Source organism: Leopardus geoffroyi, chromosome C2 (assembly GCF_018350155.1).
Source record: "Leopardus geoffroyi isolate Oge1 chromosome C2, O.geoffroyi_Oge1_pat1.0, whole genome shotgun sequence".
In the NCBI taxonomy this organism is placed as follows: Eukaryota; Metazoa; Chordata; class Mammalia; order Carnivora; family Felidae; genus Leopardus; species Leopardus geoffroyi.
The window spans coordinates 65,528,827-65,553,232 of NC_059333.1; the positions used below are offsets into that span (position 1 = coordinate 65,528,827).

Here is a 24,406-nt window from a genome sequence, read left to right on the forward strand (position 1 = left end):
AGCTCAGGTTAAAACCCATGTATTTGAGGTACTCGGCCTAGTTCTCAGCATGGGTGTGGATATTGTCTCCACATGCAGCCAAGGCCGTGGTCTCCAGGAGGAATTTAAGTGACTTTCTGGAGCAGCTTCATTTTGTTGACCATATGGCCAAGAATATCGGAGTCAATTCCATGTTTACTATTCTGCCTTGTTCTTCTCTTGAGTATTCTAATGTTTATCCAAGCACATACATACCTCAATTGAAAAACCCATCGCTGATATTATTATATAACCACCAGAAATCTGTGTAAGACATTACTGCTACCTCTCAGGGGTCTTCCAGATGTCTTCTCACTTTCTGACACAGACTTAGGAGTTGTGGGCACTGCTGGAATGTTGATCGAAACCATTCCAGGCTGGATATCACAGCTTGTACCCAACCAGGTTCCTGCCACTTTTTTCTGAAGATGGTGATTGTTTTACTTTTTCATATTCATTGTCACATTCCTTAAAGTAGCGTCCCTCTGTGTTTCACAGCCTGATGTCCTATGACTCAGTGTGTGTGTGTGTGTGTGTGTGCGTGTGTGTGTGTGTGTGTGTGCGTGTGTGTGTGTGCGCGCGTCTAACAGAATGTGTGGTATAAATGTATGTGCTTTGAGAAAGCACTTCTATCCTAGGCCAGCAGCTTCAAGGACTTTTCTGTCAATAAGCCCTGCATCTTCATACAACTCTAGCAGTGCTCTGCTAAAACCAGACTGAGGTCATTCGTGTGTAAATGGAAACACACTGAGAAAAAAATTAATACCAAATGTACATCAACATCAAAAGAAAAAATAAATTTCTCAATGGAATACGCAGACCTATCAGAGACCATTGGTTACTGCTGGTTCACATAAAATTGAAGGTCAGAGCATGTTTTAGTAAAGTTTTTTAAAAGGCATGGACCAGCCAGAGGCTATGATTTGAATATCCCACAAGGATGATTTCCCAAAAAGCCAGCTGAATCCTGAATTACACAGGGAATACATTCCCCCGAAACACTATAATAATTGTAAAACATAACTACGAGCATCAAAGTCTGTGGAACTCAGGACCTATAACCACAATATCTTAATTTAAAAACAAATATACAGAGGATTGTAATGATATTAGCAGCCATGAAATATTTAATCACAAATTTTACCCTGGTGACTTTTTAAAATAAAAAATGTATTAGGGGCACCTGGGTGACTCAGTCGGTTAAGCGTCCCACTTCGGCTCAGGTCATGATCTTGCAGTCCGTGAGTTCGAGCCCCGTATCGGGCTCTGTGCTGACAGCTCAGAGCCTGGAGCCTGTTTCAGATTCTGTGTCTCCCTCTCTTTGCTCCTCCCCTGCTCTCTCTCTCTCAAAAATAAATATACATTAAAAATTTTTTTTAAAATTTATTAAACACATCACGACAAGTCATCTTCCTGCTGAACATTGTCTAGGGGGTCTATAAAGGTATGTGTGGCTCATTCAGTTGTCACTCGTTGAGGAAATAGTTATTGAGAACCTAGTAGGTATGAGGGTGAATTCTGAAAGAGGAGCAGAGTAGGAGGCTGGTTAAAGAGTGGGCTTTGGAGTCAGCGAGACTTAGATTAATCACTGCCTCCACCATTTGCAAACTGAATGATGTTCAGCAAGGCAGTAAAACTCCTGGTCCTGATTTCTCATCTGTAAAATGAGGAGACTTATACTTGCCTTGCTGGTATGGATTGAATGAATAATACAAATGAGCTATTTAGCCCAGTGCCTAAGTAAAGATTGGAAGGAAAGGAGGAGCAAGGGGAGATGGTACTCCACAAATTTATACTTCCTAAACTCAGAGATACCCTGGTTTCTTGCTCCCTCCTTTTCTGAAGAATGCTGCCAAGATACCCCCAGCCACCCGTAGACTCATATCATCAAAAATATACTTGGTAACCAAGGAAAAGGGCCACCAGGAGGTGGGAACATGCAGAGACAGGCTTAGTAGACAAACGTATGGGAAGAGAAATCCTGATTAGATGCCAAGACTGGCTTTATCTCTGCTATCCCTTTTCTGCCAGAGACCAAGTGGGGAAATAGCTTTCCCGTATCTCAACAGGGAGGAGAGCCCATGGACCCTTCTGGACATCCAGGTTCCTCTGACCAGTGAGAATTCTGGCTCCCTGACACCCATACCTGCTGCTCCTCCCCTTTCTCAGTTCCCCCTCATGTTGGGGTGAGCTCACTCATGAGTGGTGCCTCTTGGATAGGTCTAGGGTTGGCCAACAAGGCAAAGAGGGAAGATTTGTGGCAGTGGCTTTGTGAACATGAGGTTGAAAGGGAACACTGCTGCGGGCCAGGCAACAGCCAAGAGTGGGAAATTGACTCAGAAATAAGGTTACCATATTTAGCAAATAAAAATACAAGATACTCAACTAAATTTGATTTTCAGGTAAACAAAAAAAATCATGTTTTGTTTGTTTCTGTTTTTTAAAGTGTATTTGTTTAAAAAAAATTTTTTTTCAACGTTTATTTTTGGGACAGAGAGAGACAGAGCATGAACGGGGGAGGGGCAGAGAGAGAGGGAGACACAGAATCGGAAACAGGCTCCAGGCTCTGAGCCATCAGCCCAGAGCCTGACGCGGGGCTCGAACTCAGGGACCGCGAGATCGTGACCTGGCTGAAGTCGGACGCTTAACCGACTGAGCCACCCAGGCGCCCCTAAAGTGTATTTGTTTATTTTGAGAGAGAGAGGTGGGGAGAGGGAGAGAGAAAGAATCCCAAGCAGGCTCTGCTCTCAGCACAGAGTCTGACTTAGGGGCTCAATCTCATGGATTAGAGATCATGACCTGAGCTGAAATCAAGAGTCAGATGCTTAACTAACTGAGTCACCCAGGTGCCCCAAATCATGCTTTAATATATGTCCCATGTTGGGGCACCTGGGTAGCTCAGTTGGTTAAGCATCTGACTTTGGCTCAGGTCATGATATCACAGTTCCATGGGTTTGAGCCCCTGGTTAGGCTCTGTGCTGACAGCTCAGACTCAGAGCCTGGAGCCTGCTTCGTATTCTGTGTCTCCTTCTCTCTCTGCCCCTCTCTCTCAAAAATAAGCAAACATATATATATATATATATATATATATATATATATATATATATATCCCATGCAATATTTGTGGCATACTTATACCAAAAATTATTTGTTGTTTATCTGAAATTTAAATTTAACTCAGTATTCTGTATTTTATCTGGCAGCCCTGCTTAGAAAGGGAATTAGGACAATATTCTCCATTTTCCTGTGCTTCTGTCTGAAACCAGATAGGAAGCAGCATCTCTGGACAGACCACCAATCTACTATTCTGTGAGTTTAACCTACTATGGCTAAAGTCTGTGGTCTGGTGCCTTTTTTGTTGTTGTCGTTAAAGAGAAAAAAAATGTTTAAGAGTGGGGGAGGGGCTGAGGGGAGGAGAGAGAGAGGGAGAGAGAGAATCTCAAGCAAGCTCCACACCCAGAGCAGAGCCTGACCAGGGCTAGCTCTCACCGTGTTAGATCATGACCTGAGTTGAAATCTAGAGTTAGATGCTTAACCATCTGAGCCATGCAGGTGCTCCTGGCCTGGTGCCTTTGAGTAGACTTTGATTCATAATCTCCATTGTGCAGGGCATGTTGCTGGGTCCAAGGAATTCAAAGAGGAGTAAAATAGTCCCTGATATAAGGACCCACTCACTCTAGAGTACCAAAGTCCAAAGGTACAATAATCTCAATAAAAACAACAATGGCAGGATGCCTGGGTGGCTCAGTCAGTTAATCTTCCTACTCTTGATTTGGGCTCAGGTTATGATCTCACGGTTTGTGAGTTCAAACCCTGCATTGGGCTTTCTGCTATCAGCACAGAGACTGCTTTGGATCCTCTGTCCCCCTCTCTCTCTGCCCCTTCCCCACTCGTGTTCCCTCTCTCTGTTTCTCTCTCTCTCTCTCTCAAAAATAAATAAACATTAAAAAAAAATAATGGCAATTGTTAATATTTTCTGGGGGCTTTACCGAGATATTGTTCCAAGCACTTTGCAGGTTATTTTATTTAAATCTCACAGCTATGAGATTTATTATTAACTCCAGTTTATAAATAAGGAAACTGAACATTAAAAGGGAGGTAACCGTATCATTTTTTTACGCAAATTGGGAAACACTTTTAAGTGACAGGGATTACTATTTGTAGTTACACAGAAAATGGGCATAAACGGGAACCAACCAAGGACACCAGGATTACGGCATCTACTTATAGGAGAGATGCCCAGGTCTCACCGGTAGAAAGGGGTAGTGGGAGGATTTGAACCTAGGCAGAATGGCTTCAGAACTTGTTCCCTTAACGAGGAACAGTAGAAGAGGAGATTAATTTCAATGAATTCCTTCCCACTAGATTCAAATCCCTGACGATAGGGCCTCTTGTTTCGCTTTCCCTTGTGTTCTTGACCCTAGCACCCACCGCCGACCCATAGAGTAGGAACCAAAAAATACTTGACTGACAAATGAATCTGGGAAGCCGTCTTGGAGAGAGTGGGACATAAGCATAGCTTAAATAATGAAGAGGACTAGGGCAGGGACTCCTTTCTCTTCCTTGATCTGTCCCTGTTCCCAGATGTTTGAGGGAAGGTAAGTGAGAGATGGCCACTAAGTGAGCTAGCAAGTGATGTCAAACCAAAATGTTGGGACATGACCAACGTGAAGTCTGTGCTTGAGACTAAGTCATGAAAGGTTCTTTCAGCCTTTGGTCACCTCTTTTTTGTGGTCACCCATGTGCCCCACTGCTTGCCCTCTCCGGTTTCTCTTAGATCCCATGGATTGAGAACTGGTCACATTGCCTGGGTCCTGTGACCCCAGGGCTCCTCTGCCCTCCATATAGAGCTGATCTTCTCAGTAAGTTCCCCAGAACCTCCCGAACCAGCTCAGGTCTGCTTTCCTCTGTGTTCCACTCAGAGTCCCTAGCCTGAGGCAACCCTCCCACACCCACAGGCTGGCCACAGGCTGCTCTGAGAGTGTCTTCACAGCCTGCTACTTCCACATCTCTTCAGGGAACTTGAGCCTGGGACAATTCATTGCAAGCCTACATCCTATTAAACAGGAATCAGGAGGTCTTTAAAACAATAAACAAAGCCCTCCTTCTTGCTGAGGATCAGCTACTCACTTTTTAGGAAGAGAAAGCAAATTTGTAGAAGAGGAGAGATAGTCTCTGGCAGCTGACTCCCTTTCCTCTGTCTCCAGAAAGATATCATTAAACCCAACTGACTCCTGCCTGACAGCTGTAGAATGAACAAGAAAGGGCTCTTCTTGACATTTTTGTTCTACTCACAATTTAACTGCATGTAATTGAGCTAACTAGACTGTAAGCTGAGGTCATAAGCAGCGCCTTATAAGATATTTCTTTGGATCCCAAAAGTTTGGCATAGTGTTTTACACATAGGGATCCAATAAACACACTTAATTTGTTTGACGCTAAGGGTGTGCCTAAACGTAAATGCCCTAAATTGCTTCTGACACCAAAGTGTTAGTTAGTCTAGGACAGAGGGAGGCCTATAAGATATTTAAGCCCTAATCCTCAGAATTGAAAAGAGAGGAAATCCTGCTCACTTTTCAGTACTCCTGCCCTCTTTTCTCAGGCTGTCTCCAATTCTAGGACTTTACCACTGTAGAGCTGGGTGACCTTGAATAGGTCCCCAAACCTCCCGGAGCCTTGTTTACCTGGGACTGAATCAAGCAGGTTCAACAAGATAATCTTAAGGTCTCTTCCAGCTCTGACATTCCAAAATTCAAGGATTCTGGCATTGATGGTATAGTGGTGAGCATAGCTGCCTTCCAAAATTCAAGGATTCTGGTCGACCAGGCAATGGAGAGCAGGAATAGAGTATGGAGTAAGTGCTTGGGGGTGGGGATGGGGTGGCTGGGAAGGAGAAAATAAATAAGGGGTTGGGAAGGAAAAACGCACAGGAGACAAAGGTGCATTTCGCCTCTGTTTTGATCTTCATGAAGATGATGACATCTTGCCACGTCCCACGTGAGGTCCAGTTGATGTCTGCACGTGTGGGCCAAACTTTCCTTTCATTCATTCCTCCACGTGCATATGCTGCCTTGTTGCAGGTGCTGCTTGGGAACAGGCCAATTACTAGACTGTAAGCTGAGGTCATGAGCAGGGTAAGTTGGGTAAGATGGAATAGCTCCTCACAGAGTTTACAGAATAGATAAAAAGCAGATGTTTAAAAACACAAAAACAAAAGCCACTCAGTTAAGTATTAACTGTATATCAGTTGCTTTAAAACTATATAACAAGTGCTCCCTCCTTTTGGGGATCTGAGATGGCTTGCCAGAAGAAGTGACCTGGAGGTGAGTCCCTCAGTGCCTGGATTTTTTTCCAGACAGCCTCTCCACCTCTTGGTTCTCCTCACCATAATTGATCCTGATTGATCTTTTAAAACATCACTTTATTGCCATTATTTCCTTGATGGAAGCTTTACAGGGGCCTCCTTGTATGCAAGTTTGAATGGAAACTTAGTCTCCATTTGGAACTCCTAGTCTGTTGTACCCAGGAGAGCCTGCTGCCTGCTGGTGTCCAGAATGCCCTGGAGGCATCCCGGACCCCTCCCAGACCCCTTCCACGTGCCCAAAAAGGGATCAGGATTGAGCCTTAGCGTTTAAAAGCTGCCCTTCCCTGGGCTACCCTTGGATCAGATCTGACAGCTGACATTTTCTCCAGCTGTTCCGGGAAAAAGTGAGAATAGAAGTTTTAGAAATTTAAAGCTAAAGAGGTCTGTTTGATATCTAGCTCCTCTAACTCTAGAACTGAGGGTATCTCAGTGGTAAACTAGTATCTTCTTTAGTAGTTGTTTACATCTGTTATATACTATTTATGACTGCCTCCTCCTCTAAGAAGTGTCCAGAAATTTGACAGCAGTCTTCTGTGTCATCTTCATTACAGGGCCTTAATTCTAGATACACCTGGTGAAAATTTCTTATAAAGACAGAGGTATAACAGAGGTGAGTAAGGAGAGGAGTGAACAGGTTCTGGGAATTGCAATATCCAGTCTCTGAATGAATACTGATTCCTTATAGAAGACATTCAGAGAATAGGAGGTCATTTTTGAGTTGCAAAGCCTCAAGATAAAAACTTGAATGTCATCATCCTTTGCTGTTTTAGCAAAACACAGATTGCTAGTAATTTTTGCCTGATTTTATGTGAAGAGTAGTACATTACCTGCAGAGGTAGACATGCAGTCCCTCTGCAGCAGCGTATCTTTTTGTTGGGATGTGTCTGATTCATAGAAAAAGTTGGGGAAAGGGTGAATGTTAGTCTCCAAAATACTCTACATCATATGCCTCGACCGTGTTCTCTGGGACCACAAAATAGAAACTCCTAGAAATTAGGATATCTTGATTTGCATCTTAAAATAACATCCAGAATTCTAGAAAATACAGCAGAGCTTTGTGTCCTGTTTTTGGCAACTTATTCTATTGGAGGTTACAGGAAAGTTGTGGGATGGTGCATTTCAAAAGGAGGAAGGAGAATGTAAAGGGATGAGCCATGGTCTTCACGGAACTTGGACAGGACTAGAGAAAGTGGTGTTGGGGGTGGGACTACAAAGACCCAGCTGGCCTTGCTATGGACCTTGGTCTTCACAAGGGAGAGACACAATCAGATCTTTGTTTTTGAAATCTCATTCTGGCAGCTGGCAGTGAGATGGATTGAGGGGATTCTGATCCCTGAACACCCCAACAGTGTCACCCCTCTGCCACCTCCCCAATCCCACCTCCCAAATTCTGTTAACAAACTGCTTAAAGAGAATCTCTCCCTGAGTTTCTCTAAAAGTAGTCCTGAGAATCTGAGGAGGAATTTCCTGGAGTCTGTACTTTCCTCAAGCTGCCAAGGCCTTTTGCTTGTTCATGTATGAGAACCTCAGGGAGGCTGGTTTCCAGGCAGGCCTCCTTCCTCTGTTTCAACCATTGGGAATGAGCATCTCTTCAAGCCTTAAGTCTCTGGGTAAATTCTGTGTATGTAGATGCATGATGCAGAGTTTTAGAGTATGAACACCAAAGAGATTTTAAGTGCTAATAGAATGGGTGTGATTTGGTGATTTTTTTTTTCCTATGCTTCTCTATATTTTTATAGTTTTTACATTTGCGGTACTTGCCTAAGCATAACTTTTAGAAAGAAAGTTAAGTTAAATAAGTTGAATGTGCGCCTGGTATTTGCAAGCACAGAACAAGCTCATGTAAGAAATGAGTTGCCGCAAAAGGGTTACATACTGCAGGGAAGTGTGGCTGTTTTCAGCAGGAAAGAGAGGCCCTGTAACAACAGGAAGCACTGGGAGGCCAAGGTACCCAGGCTTCCAAGCAGAGCTATTCTGGAAACAATGGCTGCCTGTGGCTCGGGAATATTGGGCAGGAAATGAAAGGATGCTGGGACAGGGGGTACAGCGAGGAGCTGATAAGCACTACCTGGCTCTTCTTCGCATAGACCTAGAGGGCCAGTGATGAAGTTGTTTTTTTCTAAATGCTCCTCATCTTTCATCAGCATAATTGATTTTTAGAATAACACAGAAATGAAAAGAACCCATGGTGCCATGGGTCTGGAAACCATTAGGAAGCTGAGCCTCCTGGGAAACCAGAAGGTACAATAAGCAAGAGAAGGTATTTCTCACCCTCAGGGCATGGTCACATCAGTTGGGGTTGGGGGTGGGGAAGGAGCCTTCAGATGAACTCAGCACCATTTAAAGCTAAGTCCTGGAGGACTCCAGTATCCATGATAATAAAAATCACATTGGGCTAATAGGAGCCCAGTCATACCAAAAGGAGATATGTGTAGACCTTCTGAGAGAGAAGTTTATATTTATTTAACACAAATTTCTATTCATATGGGAAGGGCAAGTTGGGGAGTCAATAATACAAGTAAGAAACAGAAACAAAACTAACACTCATGCTCATGTTTTGCCTTGAAGACCTAGATATAAACCAGCAGAAGTGCAGACTCGAACACTGCAGGTAGAAGTGAAGTCTGCCTTCTAAATTTCTAGCCTAGCTTCATCCAGCAAATTCACAGGTCATGGGGTGTAAGACCTGAAAGGAACATTAGCAATCATCTAGATCCAGAACTTGTTCCTGGTACAGATGAAAGTCTGGGGCTGGGAGTGGCAGGTTTTTTTTTTTTTTTTCCCTGGAAGAGCTGATTCATGTGGCTTTAACTGATAAGTACCCAGCACCTAGTACCTGTGGGGGAATTCATAAAAGGAACAGTTACTTTCTCCTCAGAGGTCTGAAATCTAGTACCTGGGGGTCAGAGCAAAAACCCAGCTGTCTTAACTCATTGTTTTATATCCTTCTCCATCATCGGGTTGCTCTTGGACAGGAAGTCATCTCTGCTTCCTGCTGCTTTCTGGTCTTCCCCATGCCTGGGATGTGCCTCAGTTTCCCTATCTTGGAGGTTACAAAATGTACTGGAAAGTGTGTGAACTTTGGATTCAACCAGGCTTGTAATTGTATGCTAGGTTTGCCACTAGCTGTTTGACCATGGACTAGTCATCCAACTACACTGAATCCTAATTGCCCATCTATAAAATAGGAATAGGAATGCCTATACCTCAGAGTTGTGACACTTTGAGAATTAAATTAAATAATGATTGTTAAGCATGATACCCCACACAGCATTTGATGAGTGCATCCCATGACCACCCACTAGGCATGTAAAAACAAACAACAACAAAAAAATGTGGCCAAGACATAGATGAGAGAAGAAGTTACATTGTCCTCATTCTTAAGATGATTGGTGTTAGTGAAGCATACAATTCAAGAAGTGGGTGTATTTTCCCTGTTTATTTCTTGTTACCCTGCTGGACTCCTATCCCTTCTCCCCCTGGGACTCTCTCCCGAGGCACATGTGATCATCTGCTTTATCTATTACCGAGGTAGAGCCTCTATCCGTGGCATCCCAAGGAGCAGGTGGCAAGAAAGAGAGGGGCTGTTGGTCCAGGAAACAAAATCTTGATCGTGTGATTGAAGCTGACTGTGGTCCTCATGCAGTTAAATTGAGTATTTAAATGATTTCTTGGCAATGAAAAGGAAACTGATGCTCACAAGCTAGGCCTGGGAGTATGCTAGGGGTGACTGAAAGGTCAGCCCCATGAACTGAGTGATGTCTGCCCCACAAATACCCTGGGGACAAAGTCAGAAAGTAGGAAGTATGAGCCAAAAAAAAAGTCTACAAATGACACAAAGTCCAGAGGTCTCCATTTTCAGCAATGGAATGAGATCCTTCTGTACTATTCTTGTGTACAAGGTGAGCTGGGCCAGCTAAGCCCCAGGCCATGTAGGAGCTCCTCAGTCTTCTTGTCATCATGCCCCACCCTTTTTCTCTACCCGGCACTGTCCTTCCTTGGGGCCACAGCCACCTCCGTTCCCCAACACCTACCTTCACTGAGGCTGTTTTCACTTGCCCATTAACTCAAAGAAATTTCAGGAATCAGCTAGAATCACCTTCTCTTTCATTCTCAATAAAGCATAAAGAGGTCCTTTCCACTAACCTTCATTTTTTTCTTTTTGGAGCAATAGGTTTGTGGTCTTTTCCCTCATAGGACCTCCTCTCCCCACTCAGCTTTCTCAAAGGACTATTGTTCCCTTGACCGGAAGAATTCAAGGGTCAGCCGTGATGGGACAGCTGAGTCTGGTCCTAGAGCTGCTGGGATTGGACATCATCCTACAGGCAAGAGGGAGCCACTGAATGTTCCAGAGTAAGGGAGTTTTATCATCAAGTTAGTTTTTTTTTTAGAAAGATTTGTCCTGCAGTGGAGCTCAAGATAGAACAAAATCTTCCTGGGCTGTCATTAAGAACTCCCCTAATTTACCTGAACTCTTCTCCACCAGACTGGTCTAGTCAGCATTCTTGGAATTCACTACATTGTTTCTTGCTTTCCCACCTTGTTTATACCATTCCCTATACCAGAAAGTGGGTGGCATTTACTAAGTGCTTATTATATGCCAGGCGCTTAACCAAGTGTTCTGCATGTATTGTATATATTACATCACGTTGTATCATATCGCAGCATAGCATCTCAAATCACCCCCTCGAACCAGTGTTAGAGTTCTTACTGCATAGCCTGGATTTGCCCTTCTTTATCCACTTATGTCACAACATGGGAGCCCTTCAGGGTGAGGGTCCTGTCTCGGCACCCTCTAGTGTGGTCTCCCTTAACCGTCGGCACCCTATAAATAAATGCACACAGTCTCCTCTTTTTGTTCAGCACATAAAAACCCTGCTTGACCTTGCCTACCATATGTAATCTCTTTAGAAGGACTTCTATCACATTTTTTGTGCCTCTCTAGAGCCCTTAACATAGTTTGCTTGATATTTTCATACTGGCCATGTTATTTATACCTGTGAGCTTCAGTTTCCTCACTCATAAAGTAGGAATAATTCCTCCCTCATAAGGTGGTTGTGCGTTGGGTATAAATAATGGATAGAGCTCAGGGATCAGCACAAAGTAGGTGCACAGTTACTCCCATTCCTTTCTTGTCTTCCGAGGACAAAGGTCTTACCTTCTTGACCCTTCGTCTAGATGGCTTCTGTACACATTTCAAGGGGAATCATTGTCACTGGGAGAGAGTAGGTGCATTGACAGTGACTGGGGTGAGTCAAGGATATGCACCAGAGGGAGGATCCGGTCTGGACACTTCTACAAGAAAGAGCTGACTTGACTTAGCATCTGAGACTCTAAAAGTGGGAAAGGCAGGGGTCTCCAGAATGCAATCCACCATCAGGAGCTCAGTTGTGGAACACAGCTAGTCGTTGGCCACACCAGGCCAACAGGTCAGGCAAATACTTCTATTAAACAAGGAGTAATTATCTCAATGGGGTTTCAACATCTAGATTTCAACATCTAGAAATTGCCTCACTGACTTCAGAAGGCCCTCTGACTTCTTTAATGAAACTTGTTTTTCAAAAACCCATGTCTTTCTTTTAAAAAAATATTATAGAAAATTCAGAAAAGCAAAATTAAAAATACAGAAAAGCAAAAATCATTTATTTTCTACCACCTATAAGTAATTACTATTAATAACATATCAATGTGTTTTATTTTTTATCATTTAAGATTTGGGAAAGGGTGGTTTATAAGAGACACTGTCAGTCTATAGTCTTTATCTTTGTTTCTTGCCTTCCAGCTTTTTTTTATTCTTTAAAAATGTTTTCTAGTTTTATTGAGATATAATTGACATTACTATATGAGTTTAAAGTATACAGAATAATGGTTTGACTTACATATATTGTGAAATGATAACAGCAATAATTTAGTTAGCATCCATCATCTTATATAGTTAGGATAAAAAGAGAAAACAGAAAAAGAAAAAAAAAACTTTTCTCTGTGATGAGAAGTCTTAGGAAATACTTTCTTACTAACTTGCCTATATGTCATATAGTAGTGTTAACTAGAGTCATCATACTGAACAGACATTCCTAGTACCCACTTATCTTGTAACTGGAAGTCTGTACCTTTTGACCACCTTTCTCCAATTTCCTTTTCCCCTGCTTCCTGTCTCTGGTAACTTCAAGTCTGACCTCTTTCTCTATGAGTTGTTTGTTTGTTTGTTTTAAGATTCCACAGGTAGTGGGATCATACAGCATTTGTCTGACTTAATTCACTTAGCATCATGCTCTCCGGGTCTACTATGTTGTTGCAAATGGCAGGATTTCCTTCTTCTTATGGTTGAGTGATGTTCCATTGTGTGTATGTGTGTGTTTAATCCATTGATGAACACTTGAGGTGTTTCCCTGTCTTGGCTATTGTAAATATAATGCTGCTATGAACGGGGTGGGGGGGGGGTGCAGATATCTTTTTGAGTTAGTATTTTCATTTCCTTTGGTTATATTCCCAGAAGTAAAATTGCAGGATCATATGGTAGTTCTGGGTTTTTTTTTGTTTTTTTTTTTTTTGTTTTTTTTTAGAACCCTCTATACTGTTTTCCATAGTGGCTTTACCAATTTACAATCCCACCAACAGTGCACAGTTTCTTTTGTCTCTATATCCACACCAGCATTTGTTATCTCGTATCTTTTTCACAATGGCCATTCTAACAAGCAGGAGGTGATATCTCATGGTTGTTGGTGTTGATTTGCATTTCCCTGATGATGAGTGATGTTGAGCATCTTTTCATGTGTCTGTTGGCCTTTCATATATCTTCTTTGGAGAAATGTCTACTTTTGTCCATTTTTAAATTGAATTTTTTGGTGTTTTTTTGTCTTTTAGTTTGTTTATTTTTGTTTTTGTTTTATTTTTTGCTTTTGAGCTATATAAGTTCTTTGCCTATTTTGGCTATTAACCCTTGATCAGATATATGGTTTGCAAATATTTTTTCCTATTCTGTAGGTTGTCTTTTCACCTGTTGATTATTTCTTTTCCTGTGAAGAAGGTTTTTAGTTTGGTGCAGTCCTACTTGATTATTTTTAATTTCTGTTGTTTGCACTTAATGTATCATCTTCAAAAAATCATCGCCAAGACGCCTGTCAAGGAGTTTTTCCATATGTTTTCTTCCAAGAGTTTCAGGTATTACATTTAAATCTAATTCATTTCAAGTTAATTTTTGTAAATAGCGTAAGATAGGGGTCTATTTCCATTCTTTTACATGTTGGTATCAAATTTTACCAGCACCATTTATTAAAGAAACTATCTTTTCTCTATCAAGTATTCTTGGCTCCCTTGTAAAATATTAGTTGACTGTATATGCTTGGGTTTATTCTAGGTTCTTGATGCTGTTTCATTGATCTATTTGTCTATTTTTATGCCAGTACCATACTGTTTTGATTACTATAGCTTGATAGTATAGCTTAGAATCATGAAGTGTTTTTCATTTTTTTATCAACATATATTGCTTTTGTAACTTTCTCAAGAAGAATTTTGGTGTTTTTTTTTTTAATTTTTTAATGTTTATTCATTTTTGAGAGACAGAGCATGAGCAGGGGAGGGGCAGTGAGAGAGAGAGAGAGAGGGAGACACAGAATCCAAAGCAGGCTCCAGGCTCCAAGCTGTCAGCACAGAGCCTGACGCAGGGCTCAAACCCACAAACTGTGAGATCATGACACGAGCTGAAGTCGGACACTCAACCAACTGAGCCACCCAGGTGCCCCTAGTTTTTTTTTTTAACATTTATTCATTTTTGAGAGAGAGAAAGACAGAGCACAAGTCGGAAAGGGGCAGAGAGAGAGGGAGACACAGAATCTGAAGCTGGCTCCAGGCTCTGAGCCATCAGTACAGAGTCTGATGTGGGGCTCAAATTCATGAACTGTGAAATCATGACCTGAGCCAAAGTCGGTCACTTAACCAACTGAGCCATCCAGGTGCCCCTTCAAGAGGAATTTTAAAATAAATATTAACCACTAGGTGTTGAATGCCTAAAAGCCATCACTACCATAAGGTAAGGCCTGCAGTGGGAGAATTTCAGGCATTTGAATAGTTAAGGGCACAGAACCAATCAGCTCTTCTTCAATGGTGTCACAACACTTGGCCACCAATTCATGACAAGGAGGCTTTTTCTATTCCTCCCCAATTATAGTACTATGAAAAAAATAGGAACTTTGGAGTCAGTCACACTTGGTTTGGGAGCCCAACTCTGCCATTTACCAACTGTGTGATTTGGGGCAGCTTACTTAACCTATCAGAATCAGCTTTCACATTTTCAAAATGGAGAATTTCACCTATTTCATGGATTGGCTATGATTATAGAATGGGGAATGCCAGGTTTTTTTTTGTTTTTTGTTTTTGTTTTTTGTTTTTTAAAGCGTCTAATGCAGTGCCTGACACATAATAAGTGTTTCTCCTTGAGGGATTCAGGTATCCATGGAGCACAGAAAACCCATCTGGAGAAAAATGACCAATCTTCTGTCCAGCAAAACATTTTGAGCATTCATGTTTTCAATGCTATTCTAGACTAATGAGACAGAGTATTGTCCTCAGTGTCTCCAAGGAGCTCACAACTTAGTGTTGGGTAGGAGTAGGCTTGCAAAAAAATTTGTTAGATTTCATTTTTGTTGTTAAATCTCATTTTTTATGAAAAATTTTTTCTTATAGTTCAACATTCAAAAGTATAAAAGAATATATAATGAGAAGTCTCCCTCTTATAGCCCTAGTCCACCCCCTAGTTCCATCTCCTATAGGCAGCTAAATTTATGACTTCCTTATGTGTCCTTCCATAAATATTTAATGCATAGATAAATGAATTGCATATCTGTTCTAGTCTCTCTTTTTAAGAAACAGATGCTAGGATACCATTATGCCTGTCTGCACCTTGTTCTCTTTGCTTGACAATATGCCTTGGAGACCACTCTGTATCTGTACATGAAAGTTTTCTCATTCTTTTTAATAACTGTATAGTATTTCACTATATGGATGTTCTAGTATTTATAAGAGGAGCTTCCTATGGATGGGCAATCTTGTGCCACTACAAAAATTGCTGCAATGAAATAAGCTTGCATATATGGAAATATCCTGGAATTGAGACAATGAAAATGTTCTGAAATGTGATGGTTGCTTACCTCTGGAAATATACCAAAAACCACTTAACTATATGCTTTAAAGGGTGAATTTTACAGCATTTGAATTATACCTGAATTTTTTTAATGTTTATTTATTTTTGATTTTTTTTTTTACATTTATTTTTGAAAGACAGAGAGAGACAGAGCGTGAGCAGGGGAGGGGCAGAGAGAGAGGGAGACACAGAATCTGAAGCAGGCTCCAGGCTCTGAGCTGTCAACACAGAGCCTGCCGCGGGGCTCGAACCCATGAACCGTGAGATCATGACCTGAGCCAAAGTCGGAGGCTTAACCAACTGAACCACCCAGGTGCCCCGTGATGTTTATTTATTTTTGAGAGAGAGAGAAACAGAGAGAGAAAGAGAGAGAGAGAAAGTGGGGGAGGGGCAGAGAGAGAGGAAGGCACAGGATCCAAGGCAGGCTCCAGGCTCTGAGCTGTCAGCACAGAGCCCAACACGGCACTCGAACCCACAAACCGTGAGATCATAACCTGAGCCACCCAGGCGCCCCTATATCTGAATTTTTTTAAGATTAAAATAAAAAAACAAAAAACAAAAAACTTTTCTCTAAGGAAAACATGCCAAAGTCAAAATATATTTAAAAATTTAGAAAATTAGAAAGCAATTACTTTGCTTTTTTAAAGAACAGAGAGCATAACACTTTTTAAAATAAATACCACACATTTTCAAATTTCTCTTTAATTCGGCACTAGGCCAAGAGGAAGAGAGTACAAAGAAATTACAAGGCGGAGGAAGAATCAGAGGGGAAATTGCGGGGGACAGCGACCTCTAGGCAAGCGGAGACTCCCAAAGGCTAGGGAGAAGGAGTTGCAGGACAGAAAGGGTAGGACAGAAATAAAATGCAGGAGCTGGCAGAGAGAGAAGTTTCGGGGAGCCACTGTGACAGCTCTTAGATTCCCGGGGTCAGGAGGGGAGCTAGGAAGTTCTCTGCTGATGGCCAAGAGTAATGGAAAAGTAATTGAAATCTTTACTCCATCTCTTGAAAAAAAATGCCATTGTGCTGCCCCATTCACAGCATAGCAATGCTGCTTGAAGTCCTCACTCTGCCCTATGCACGGCAGTAGATGTTCAGAAGATTTCTTCCCTGTGCAGCGGCTTGTTTCCCTTGCTCTATTACCCTCCTCCTGCAACAATCAATTCTTCTTCACCCACCCTCTTCACGCACCCTTGGCCCTTGGTCCCTTCTAGCACCTCAGTCACAATGAATATATCCTTCATTCCTGAAAGTTTTCCCCGACTGCTTCCCAATTCCTACCTCCTGCCTCTTCCCTGCTTTCTTCCACTATAGTTTGCATTTCTAATATAAATGGAATAGTACAGTAGGTACTCTTTTTTTTTAAATTTTACTTATTTATTTTGAGAGACAGAGTGGGAGGGGCAGAGAGAGAGAGAATCCCAAGCAGGCTCCGCACTGTCAATGCAGAGCCTGATGTGGAGCTTGAACTCACCAACCATGAGATCATGACCTGAGCAGAAACGCAGAGTCGGACCTGAGCAGAAACCAAGAGTTAGACGCTTAACCGACTGAGCTACCCAGGTGCCCCTAGTACATACTCCTTTATAGTCTGGCTTCTGTTGCCCATATGCTTTATCATTTATCATTTATCATATGCTTTTGATGGCTGAGTAGGATTCCATTGTGTGTATATACGATTAGACTTCACTTTAAAGATTAGGAATGCAGGACCCAGACAGGAGATGAAATCTGACCAGTAGAAGACCTTAACAAGAATCCAGAACGGGGGGGAAGGAGGGCCATGTTTCCCTAAAACCCAAATGCAGTTTGCACTATGAAATCATATGGTTGCCATGACCACATAAGTAACCAAATAAAACTGTGCTTGCTCCAATCTCTGTCTCCAGATCTGATCAGGTCCTGGCCACACAGGGAACTGGGGCATCTTGCCAGACATTTCTTCTGGGGGGACTCAGAAATTATTTAACTGCTGGACTTTTCTGCACCAAATCCTTGAAGAGTTAGGAGTTGAGGAAAGAAGTGCCCCACATTACTTATAAGTATAAAATGTCTGTTAGTTGTACCAGGTTGGATCAAATCAGACAAAGGCTTTAAAATGTTGTGTAAACTGTAAAGCATAAATCAAAGGCAAAATTATCTTCTCTATCAGAAACCACCTCAAGATTTATTTTGTGCTCGGATTAAAATTTAACATTTAGGGGAGCCTGGGTGGCGCAGTCGGTTAAGCGTCCGACTTCAGCCAGGTCACGATCTTGCGGTCCGTGAGTTCGAGCCCCGCGTCAGGCTCTGGGCTGATGGCTCAGAGCCTGGAGCCTGCTTCCGATTCTGTGTCTCCCTCTCTCTCTGACCCTCCCCCGTTCATGCTCTGTCTCTCTCTGTCTCAAAAATAAATAAAAACGTTAAAAAAAAAAATTTAACATTTAGGATTGCTGATCCAGAAAAAAACAAAACATAAAAGGGTCTTCGAGAACCATCCGTGAAACAGTTCAAAGAAGTTACAACATTCTATCACAATCAGCAACTGAACTGTGTGTACCTCTGTAGGAGGAGACTTGAAGTTCTTTGGGTCCATGATAAACCCTCAGAATTAAACTAGCTCTGTGACTCTGACTTCTAACATTACTCCTGCCCATGCCTAAATTGACAGTGAAAGCTTTCTTTCCATCTATGACTACTCAGCTATTTTGTGTCAAGCTTCTATCGTATCCACAATTCTAGGGTGTCCTCAATTTGGCTGGACCCCGGAGACAATAGTCTACAGAATTCTATAAACTCTTAGTACCCTCTGCAGCACCACTCACCAGTATTACCTTTAGACCCTTGCTACCCTAAGGGTGGGCTGTAGAGGGGCAGTATTCCTATCACCTGGGAATTTCTTAAAAATGCAAATTCTTGACACTCTTCCCCCATTGGAACCCACATGTTAACAAGATCCCAGTAACCTGGGTCACATTAAATTATGAGAAACTCATGCCTAGACTAATGGTTCTTCAGCCTTAGCGCAGATCAGAATCTCCTGGAGGCAGCTGCTGCTGGTGCACCTGGTCCAGGGACTGCAGTCTGAGAACCACTGCTCTGGCTCTCAAGCTAGATGATTATGGAGATTCAGTGGATCCTTTCCCATTTACTGAGTATGATGGGGAATTCCTTCATCTTCCAACTCAGCCCGAGACAAGAATCCAGGAAAGCTAACACTCCTCAGGGACCCGGAACACAGCCTCCTCCCCTGAGTTGTTTTACTCTTGCCTCTTGTTTAAACAGAGCTGTGGACGAGAGGTTCTAGGGCCTCTGTATCAAAGCCAGAGTAAATTTGTGGTGGAGGCTCCATCCGGGAATGTGTTTTCTCCACCTTTAAATCAAACAGACCTGAGGTACTGCACCTAAGAGCTATGGTACTGGAAGGGCCCTACCTGAGAATGGGATAGGACAGGTTGGTGACCCCACACTACACCTTCTGTAGAGTGTTTCATAAAGGCCCTTCAAATCCAGGGCTTTGTCTTGAGTCCTTCTTGGGAATGCTCAGAGCTCTTAAGTCCACTTGTGCCCTGCATGGCACAATAGCCATATACCTCGGTACAGAGATGTGCTATGGACCACACCAAGGCCAAGCATAGCCCCGGGACTCTAACTCAAAATCTGTGCACTGTTGGATCCTGCCGCCTTTGTGTTATAGAAACACACTTAAATGCATAGAAAAGAGACTTCAGACAAGCAAAATTACCTTCAAATAGAAATATTTAATCCAAGAAGGACACAGAAGCCATTCCAAATAGTAGATATGAGTGTCGACTGGTAAGTGGTTGGTCCCCTCTACCCCAATCATCCATTGGATAGGAGGAGGTAAATTATTTTCACCAAGATTGCATCTCACAAATTACGAATTTACATCACAGAGAAGCTTCAAATAGAAATAACAACTGTCGTTGTAGAATGCTTATTATATATCAGGGTCTGTGCTAAATGTTTACAGGTATTACTTCAATCCTAACTATGAGGTTAAAATCACTGTTATCCTCATTTTACAGATGTGGACACTGAGAAACAGAATTATTACATATGTATCTTGCCTAAGGTTACAAAGGCAGTTTGACATTCGAACCTGTGTTCTCAACCATAGACCAAATGTGGCAGTCACAAAACAACAGCTTGGTGCTGTAGGGAAAGAGTTGGCCATTATTGTGCACAATAGGGATTAAAACAAAAATGCAAAACATTTTTTTTTAAAACATTGAACTCTGTTTGCTTGTTTATTTATTTGTTTATTATTTAGCAACATGGGGGTGGGAGACAAAAATCTCACCGAGAAAACTATTTCATAAAACAGATCAGAGTATAGCTCTTTTGGGTGGAGCCAGGCAGAGGTCCTGGACCCCTCCCCATTCTCACAGCCCCTCCCCCACCACACCCTGCTCCCACCTTGTATTCACTAATAGTGAGTGGTTCCACCTTGCTGGTTTCTGGTCTCAATATTTCCAATCCCGAGCCCATTCCCTGCCCTCTTCCTACCTGAGATAACTAAGAAGTTTTTCCCCAGTTCCAGTCATGAAAGATCAGGGCAAAACATGGATGTGTCCTGGAGGGGAATGGTCCTGGGCGTGCACGGCCTTTGAGAGGTGGGTGAAATACTTTAAGGATGATGAATTTTACTGAACATCCAAAATTATAGTTGGTAGTTGAAAGAAATGGTGGGAATTGTTTAAAAAATATTGTAATATAGACTCCAGGAAGAATGTTAAGTCTGAACACCTGGTGTCTACTTATGTAATGTCCAGCCCAACTTGGAATTGTGTGCAGGCATGATCATGCACATTAAGCTTTAACGGATTGGCATTACTCTGATCTAAGGCATTAGTGGATTAGGTATATTTTGGGGGAGAGAGCACAGTGCTAACCCAAGCACTAGTTCATGAAGTTCCATACCACCTCCATGACTGAAGACTTCAGCACCCAAGGCTTTGGTGCTCCATACCAAACCACCATTCACAACACTGTCATGGAGGGACCTCAGGTGGATCTCTTCAGGGACCAGGGTGGCAAGAAACTTGTTCTCTCCATGCCATCCAGAAGGCCTACAACTGCCATTCTGTCACTGAACTGGCTGGGCCAATCAGGGTCAGCTTTGAGGAGAGGTTGGCATAGTCAGGCTTTTCTACCCGGGCAATGAACTTCTGAAGTGGCAGGAATTCCAAAGGCCATGGTGGTCCCTTTTATGTGGTCCATTCAATCAATGACTGATTTGACCCATTCAGTGGTCTTGGTGGAGGGCGGTTCTCACCTTTAAAAAAATACTTCAGGGGTGCCTGAGTGGCTCAGTTGTTTAAGTGTCCGACTCTTGATTTCAGCTCAGGTCATAATCTCACAGTTCATGAATTCAAGCCCCACATTGGGCTCTGTGCTGACAGCGTGGAGCCTGCTTGGGATTCTCTGTCTCTGTCTCTGTCTCTGTCTCTCTCTCAAAAATAAATAAATAAACATTAAAAAAAATACTTTAACACTTTGACCTTTTAATCACTTTTAACGTTCTGGTGGACATCTTTAGTCTTTTCTCCTTTGCATTTTTTTTAACATAGCTAAATTCACAATGTATATTTGATTGTGTGCCTTATTTTTCTTTTACCTACTTATATCATAAGGATTTTCCCACGTTAATTACTTTTCATAAGCAACAAATAATCTTGAATGAGGTAAGTAAATCTATCTGCACCTTGGTTTCTTCATGTGTAGTATAGGCAATTGTATCGTGCTAGCATTCACATTAAAAGCTTTTAAAACACAGATTGCTGGGCACCACCTCCAGAATCTCTGATTCAGTGGGTCTGGAGTAGGGCCTGAGAATTTGCATGTCCAACAAGTTCCCCAGAGATGCTGATGCTGCGGGTCAGGAGACCACACTAGGAGAACCAGTGAAATGAGGAGATTGAGTTGTGGGATTTCCAAGGTCACTGCTGGTTTCAAAATCTAAGTGTTTGCATATTTTTCAAATTTTTTAAGAAAACCCAACCAACTCTTAAAACACATGACTTTTCTAAAGTTTAACAAAACCTCATGATTTTTTAAATACAAAAGAATATCATCTACCATTTAAAAGTAATTGTTTCCACTTGTAACTCACATGCATTCCATACTTGCTTCTCTTTGAAGTTACCTGGAGTTTTAAAAGGATATCTTTAAAGAACAGTTAGACTTATATCTAATACTTTATTGTTTCTCTTTTCATAGTTCCATATGTATTGAAGAGCTGTGCAGAATTTATAGAGACTCACGGCATTGTGGATGGAATTTATCGGCTTTCGGGAGTCACCTCAAATATACAAAGGCTAAGGTGAGCTAAAAGAAGAGCCCCCAAAGAATTCTCCCATGAGCCTTCCTCTGTCCATACCTCTGTTCGCCAGAATTGGGAGTATTAAAAACCTGAAGCAGTTGAGAGAAGGGTGGCAGGGCAGAAGATCAAGTGTGATGTTTTCAGATGCCTAACTGTTCTTAATCTAATCAGGAAATCCTCTAGTCTGATGTAATTCTTTCCAACAAAAGCTCCTGAGAGTTTTTAATCTGTTTCTTTGTCTTGCACCAGGTTTAGCCTTCTTAGGTGGATTCAGCTGAACTCAAATGATTTAAAATACAAGTCAGGAAAACATGATTTATTATCATTCACTTGTCTACCCAGAGTTCAGTTAGATCCCAATTACATAGTGTTCAGAACTTGGAGATGATAGGAGTTTTTCTGTTGGCACACATTCAACATTGGATATTTCACTTGGTCAGGAAATCACAAATCTTCATGATTGTGCATTTCTTTCATTGAGGCTCCTATTTTATTTAATTTTAATTTTTATATAGAGAGAACACAAGTAGGGGAGAAGGGCAGAGGTAGTGGCAGAGAGAGAGAGAGAGAGAGAGAGAGAGAGAGAGAGAATCTTGAGCAGGCTCCACCATTAGTGGGCTTGATCCCATGACCCTGGGATCATGATCTGAGTGAAAATCAAGAGTCAGATGCTCAACTGACTGAGCCATCCAGGCACCCGAGGCTGATATTTAAAAGACTATGGATAGATGGGTTATTTCCAAATGTATTGCTTTTTCCTAAACAATTCTAGAATTTATCCTAGAGTTTTTTGGAAGAAATTTCTGTCACATTGAATTAAGAGTATAATAACCTTCACACAAAACACAGATATGTGTATGTTTTATATGTATTACATATATCAAATAAAGGGAAAAGATATACAGTATATATACAGAGTGTTTTATCAGGTGGTATTTTTATATATTTATTATATGTTTAGTTGTAAATAAATGTAGACTTTTGAAACAATAAAAGCATTCGTGTTACCAGAATAGTCTGTTAAATTTAATAGATTGTAAAGTTAATGTATTTTCGTCTTCTTCCTCTGACTTGGTTTCCTGTCCCTCCCCCTCAAATCGCAATTATAATGAAATTATACCAAAGGAATAAAACATCTTTTTTATTCCTGGAGAAGTGGTGACTGTTCAAAACTAATCAGCTTATTGTAACCATAGATTTTAACAGATCTATGTGCTTTTATAATTTCACTAATTTACTGACATTTTTTAGAGTTTCAACAAATACTTTTTAATGTTTCACTCTTAGCTCTGAAATATACCAACTACATGGTAGTTAGTACCGTAGGAGAACATTTGAGCAATGGCCAATTCTTTTTCATTTAAGGACCAACCCTATTAGCCTCGACAGGGAAATTTTGGCTAAATAAATGAATAAGCTCCAAATTATTCTTGTTCTGGCCTCTTAAAGAAACACACACACACACACACACACACACACACACTTGTGAATTTATAAGGCCGTTGCATGGTTTTCTTTTCAGGGCCCCACTCAGCTCCTTTCAGGTTTGGCCACCATCAGGGATTTCCCCACCCTTTGTTGAAGGTCCAGAACCAGGTGACAGGAAAATGGGCAGCGAGCTGTTTTGAAATGCTGGTTCCGAGAGTCCTGTTGACTTTGCCACTACTTGGCTGACCAAATGAATACTGTCAGGAAACCTAATTCCTCCTCTATGTTAAAGCTGAAAATTGTCATTTCTTAAACAGATTTTTAACTTACAAGTGTATACTATTTGAGGCAGTGTATTCACATAAGCTTGATAAGGAAATGTTTTATAATCAGAAACAAGGCCTGGAATCTGATGATGTTCCCAAACACCTCACTATACATTGCTTATAAGAAGATATTTATGGGACGCCTGATTGGCTCAGTCAGTTAAGTGTCTGACTTTGGCTCAGGCCATGATCTCACAGTTTGTGAGTTCCAGCCCCGCGTCAGGCTCTGGTCTGACAGCTCGGAGCCTGGAGCCTGCTTCAGATTCTGTGTCTCCCTCTGTCTGCCCCTCGGCTGCTTGCATTCTGTCCCTCACATTGTCTCAAAAATAAGTAAACATTAAAAAAAAATTTTTAAAAAAAGAAGATATTTAGAAGCTGGTCTATCCTGTGGGAGTCCCTGTCAGGGAGCTTAGAAGTTTCCATTTAGCAGCAAGGAGATAGTTGCTTAAACCTTGGGTTTGAGTCTTCAGATAAAACAAGTTTGTTGACGTAGGTATATGGAGATGAATGATAACAATCTGACTCACTCTGGTTTTGGTCTCTCCTCCAAGAAAGAAAAGTTCATTTGGAACAAAATGTTGAAGAATTGAAATCTCAACAGGCTTTTTTGGCGGATTGTTTTCATATTTCCCCACTGTTCATAACTGAAACTGCAGACATAATGCGCTGAGAAATCCATTTGTAAATGGGCATTATGTTTTCCTAATGACAGCAGCTTTTACAGGGAAGATCCAGACCTGATTTGATAAGTCTTCCCATAGCTTCCTTATGCCAGGAATAGAAGGTCATTTTGAATAGAGGTCAAAAT

General features: G+C 41.7%; 1 protein-coding gene across 1 annotated transcript in view; it reads left to right on the forward strand.

Annotated features, from left to right (window-relative positions):
• ARHGAP31 (Rho GTPase activating protein 31) overlaps positions 1 to 24,406 on the forward strand; it is a 117,258-nt gene that overhangs the window by 45,368 nt on the left and 47,484 nt on the right. The window contains exon 2 of the mRNA XM_045502132.1: positions 21,742 to 21,844. Coding sequence (XP_045358088.1) covers positions 21,742 to 21,844 — 103 coding nt within the window. The remainder of the gene's footprint in view (positions 1 to 21,741; positions 21,845 to 24,406) is intronic.